The sequence below is a fragment of the Triticum urartu genome, chromosome 5A (genome assembly GCF_056163025.1).
Source record: "Triticum urartu cultivar PI428250 chromosome 5A, HENAU_Tu73, whole genome shotgun sequence".
Taxonomy (NCBI): Eukaryota; Viridiplantae; Streptophyta; class Magnoliopsida; order Poales; family Poaceae; genus Triticum; species Triticum urartu.
In genome coordinates this window covers 548,998,698-549,002,940 of record NC_141877.1, presented here as the reverse complement: position 1 = coordinate 549,002,940, position 4,243 = coordinate 548,998,698, and the positions used below count along the sequence as shown (strand labels likewise).

Below are 4,243 nucleotides of genomic sequence, written 5' to 3'. Positions count from 1 at the left end.
ATTAACCTAATTAAACTAGTTAACCTAACTAGTTCTATGTCAAAGCCCTAACTAAATTTTTGCACTAACCTAGATAATTAACCTAATTAAACTTGTTAACCTAGATAGTTAGTATGTCCAATGTTTGTGCTATGCATGAGAGAGAGAGAGGAGGGGTGCTTACAAAGGATTGCTCCAGTAGTACCGAGGGAGGCAGTGGTGGCGAGGGAGGCAGGGGCGTCTCCGGTGACGGCGAGGGAGGCAGGGGCATCGTGGGTGGCTCCGGTGGCGTTGATGAGGCCGCGCGGCTCCGGTGGCGTTGGGGGTGGCTCTGGTGGCGTCGACGGCGCGCGGCTCTGGTGGCTCCGGGGGCGGCGGCGGCGGCAGGAGACGGCGGCGTAGTGAGGCGACGGCGAATTGGGGACACGGCGGTGAAGTGGGGCGAGGGATTTGGGAGAGAAGTGATGGCCGGAGGGAGGGAAAACCGCTGGTTAAATCAAACATAGCGGTAGCGCGTTACTGAAAACGCGCTATAGCTAAGTTAGCTATAGCGCATTTCACAAAACGCGCTACTGCTAAGCCTTTCTTCTTTTTTCCTTTCTCATTTATTTTCTTTACATTTTATTTTTTCCTTTTTCCTTTTTCCTTTTTCTATTTCTTTCATTTTCATTAATTTTCTATTTGTTTTTTGATTTATTTTCTTTTCGTTAGTAGTAGCGCCTTTCTACGTAAACACGCTGCTACAATAAAATTAGTGGTAGCACGGTTTCTATATGAACACTACTACTATGTGTAGCCTATCGGCTTAGTGGTGAGAACTTTAGTAGTAGCGCATTTAAAGTTAGACACGCTACTGATGTGTTTGTATCTGTAGCGCGTTTATGCTGCACGCGCTACTGCTATTTAGCATGAGCGCCCTTTTTTAACAAGCGCTACTGGTAAAGTTATGTGTATAAGATTTTCCTTAGAAGTGGGATGCCAGCTATCCCTTCGGGAAGGCGGTGCTATGGAAGAAACTGACATAGGCATATGTGTTACATCCATATCTTGTATTGGCTTGGCCGTAGTTGCTTTTATTGTGTATTTTGCTGATTGTTTTGGTCTGACTGCTTTACATCAACTTTAATAAAAATAGATGTGTGCATCACATTGATACAAATGCCGGAAGTTCCAACCTCCTTTTCAAAAGCGGCTCTAGCGAATAGATTGATTGGTGATACGTGATTTTCGAATAAAAGCTACCCTACTCGGGCCTGTTCTTGTTTTAAAGCTTTGTCACCAGTACACTCGACAAACAACTTGCTTGTCAAATGCTCGATGACACACACTCGGCAAACCCGATACTAGGCATGCAACATTTTTCCTATAATGACTTGCCGAAGACTTTATTTTCCATTTTGACTCAACATTGAAAATGAACAACCACAATAACCAAAAGCCACACGTGCAATTCACCGACCCAAAGAAGAAGATGTTAGAGCGGGCCTAGAGAATACCCTAGATCTCGCCAAAAGGAGCACAAACTCCTCGACTAAACCGGCACTAACCAATCTACGCCAGTTAGTTGGAGCCCTGCCGGTCACCGGAGCCGGAAGAGCAATATCCGCAGCCACGCTGTCCGTTCCATAGAACAACGCCACCGAGACAGACATGCACAAGCAAAACCAGATCCATAGAACCAGATCTGAGGACACACCACCCTCTACACGCCGCCTCTCGGTGACACAAGGAGAGGAGGCGATGATATGATTTAGTCCACGTCAAAGGCAACATCATCGTCTCGCCATCGACGACCAGAGACCAGACCATAAACTTATTCCTACTCCTACCAAGGTCCCCTCCCTCTTGGTTGCCGGATCAACGGACGGAGGGGGCCAGGGCGATGTTCTCGCCGGCAATGAGCAAAAAAAAAAAAAAACCGGGTGCAAACAATCCAACAGCATGATCACTATAGCGTGGTCAAGGAACGCACGCCTGTACCGATCTACTCTGCCGGCGTCGGCGTGACCGTGACTACGACGTCAGTGAACCACCGGGAGCACGTGTAGACGGAGCAGAAGGCCTGCAAGGTGGTGAGCAGCAGCATGCTGATGGTGGCGAGGAAGGTGAGCATCTTCCATGAGCTGAGCACGTACTTACGCATGAACCGCTTCGCCTTGACGCTCCACCGGCGGCCGTAGTAGCGGTTCACGTCGTCGATGACCGCGTCCAGGTCCTGCACCTTGGAGTGCTGCACCGAGCGGCTCATGCCGTTCCACAGCTTGGCGGCCTCGCCGTCGCTCTTCTTCATGCGGTTGATCACCACGCCGCGCTTGCGGAGATGCGTGACGTCGTCGTCGGTGTCGATGATGCCGTTCATCAGCTCCGTGTATCGGGTGAACACCAGCGGGCCCGACGCGGCGGATGACTCGTAGGCGACCAGGTTCCGGAGCACCACCTCCGTGTTGCAGTCGAGGGTCACCGCCGGGAGGTGCAGCGTCGCCGTCTTGCGGTTGAAGGTGATGGTGGACAGGTTGCCGTTGGTCGGCTTAAACCGAACGCCGCTGCTGGCCAGTTCGGTCACCGATGGGATCGCGATCTCCTGGCTCATGTCTGCGTCCGCGTGCATGGACAAGCCTGAGATGCCGGGTATGCCGGCGAGCATCTTCCACGGCGCCTTGGCCGCAAACTCGATCGGCTTCATCACGTGGCCCAGGCGGCCGCCCTTGAGCCTCGACGCCATGCTCAAAATGACGGCGAGCAGTTGCATCACGTACTCGTTGCCGGTGCCGGCGGGAGGGCCTTCGCCTTCTTGTTCTTGGCCGCCATCGCCGTCCGGTCGCTGCTCCTCGATATCATCCTCGACGGGGCCAGACCACGCCGGGGCGGAGTTCTCAGAGGCAGAGGGCTTGGGCCTGGGCACGAGCAGGTGGTACAGCAGCTCGAGCAGGTGCGCGTGCTTGGCGATGTCCCTCTCGATCTGCTTCTCCGGGAAGTTGCCCTCCATCTTGAACGGACAGAGCTCCTTCATGAGGCCCGTCACCATGCAGGTGAGCCGCGCGGTGGACTCGTCGACGGACTGGGAGTGGCACTGCGCCTGGAGGATCTCGCGGAGGAGGAAGAGCGGAATCTGGTTCTCGAGCATGAGCATGTCACGGAGGATGAGGCTGTGAGCGGACTTCCGCCCGGTCCCGCCCAGGTCGATGAGGTGTGCCATCCTCGACGTCCAGTTAGAGACGGCGACCCTCTCGGGCTCGGCGGCGGCGGCGTGGTGGTGGTGGATGGTGAGGAACTCTAGCAGGAAAGCGCCGTCCACGAGCATCATGAGCGAGAGCGTCCCGTCGCGGAAGTCGAGGTAGCGGTGGTAGTGAGCGCGGACCTTGCCCTCGAGGTGCCGGAGCTCGCGCACGAGGTCGTCCAGGCTGCGGCCGGCCGCACGGAGCGCGCGGCGGGCGGCGTCGATCTTGTAGCGCTCCATGTCGTACAGGTGAGGGTGCCAGTGGTGGTAGGGGCCCAGCGCGATGAACTGCGGCGCGTAGGCCTCGGGCTTGTGCACCAGCAGCTGCTTGGGCACGTCGAACACGGACACGGGGATGCCGTCGTCGTCCTCCTCCCCGGAAACCTCCCGGAGGGATTCCCGGATCAGCTCCACCCACCGGGACTCATCCTCAAAGCCGTGCCGGGTGCTGCGGGCCTGCTGTAGTTGCTGATCGGAGGCGGCCATTGCCATTGCTGCTGTTGCTTGCCAATCTGCCCGTCAATGGCAGAGGTACTGCTATATATAGAGAGAGCGTGGCTATAAACGTACCGCATAAACCCTAAGCCCAAGCCCAAACCTAAACCCCGAATGGCCACCACATCTTTATCCTCTCCCACTTCCTCTCGCATCGATGCCCGCGTCTCCGCCGTTGACGTCGCCATCGCCATGTGTTGCGCATGCTCGCAACCCCAAAACCCCGGTGAAGGTCATCGTCTTCTTTGTCCAGGCCCAAACCTGATCATAAATTAACGACTTGTAAAGTTGCAAAGCATTGCTGTATGACAATAGTTCAACTCTTTTTTTATCTATCTATATATACTCTCCGATTTCTATTAAGGAAGCCCAGGTTCTACTACAAAGCGGACATACATCCACACTTTTAACTCCAGCTAGCTATATGTAAGGTGCCTGATTTATAAATTTGGTTAGCCGGTTTTCTCGTTTGTTGATTCTTTTGTCAAGATTCGCGCTATTTCAAGGCTTCTTGGACCGAATTTTTGACTTACCCTGTTTGGAAAAAACATA

At 54.2% G+C, this 4,243-nt stretch overlaps 1 protein-coding gene across 1 annotated transcript; it reads right to left on the bottom strand.

The window, feature by feature from the left end:
• Positions 1-1,336: 1,336 nt before the first annotated feature.
• Positions 1,337-3,720, bottom strand: LOC125510453 (putative UPF0481 protein At3g02645). Its single transcript, XM_048675631.2, has one exon. It carries the CDS (start codon positions 3,686-3,688, stop codon positions 1,964-1,966), a length of 1,725 nt encoding a protein of 574 aa, XP_048531588.1. The 5' UTR covers positions 3,689-3,720; the 3' UTR covers positions 1,337-1,963.
• Positions 3,721-4,243: the final 523 nt, after the last annotated feature.

What these genes read in the sequence shown, in the direction of transcription:
- LOC125510453 (XM_048675631.2), bottom strand. Translation starts at nt 3,688, where the DNA reads ATGGCAATGGCCGCCTCCGATCAGCAACTACAGCAGGCCCGCAGCACC.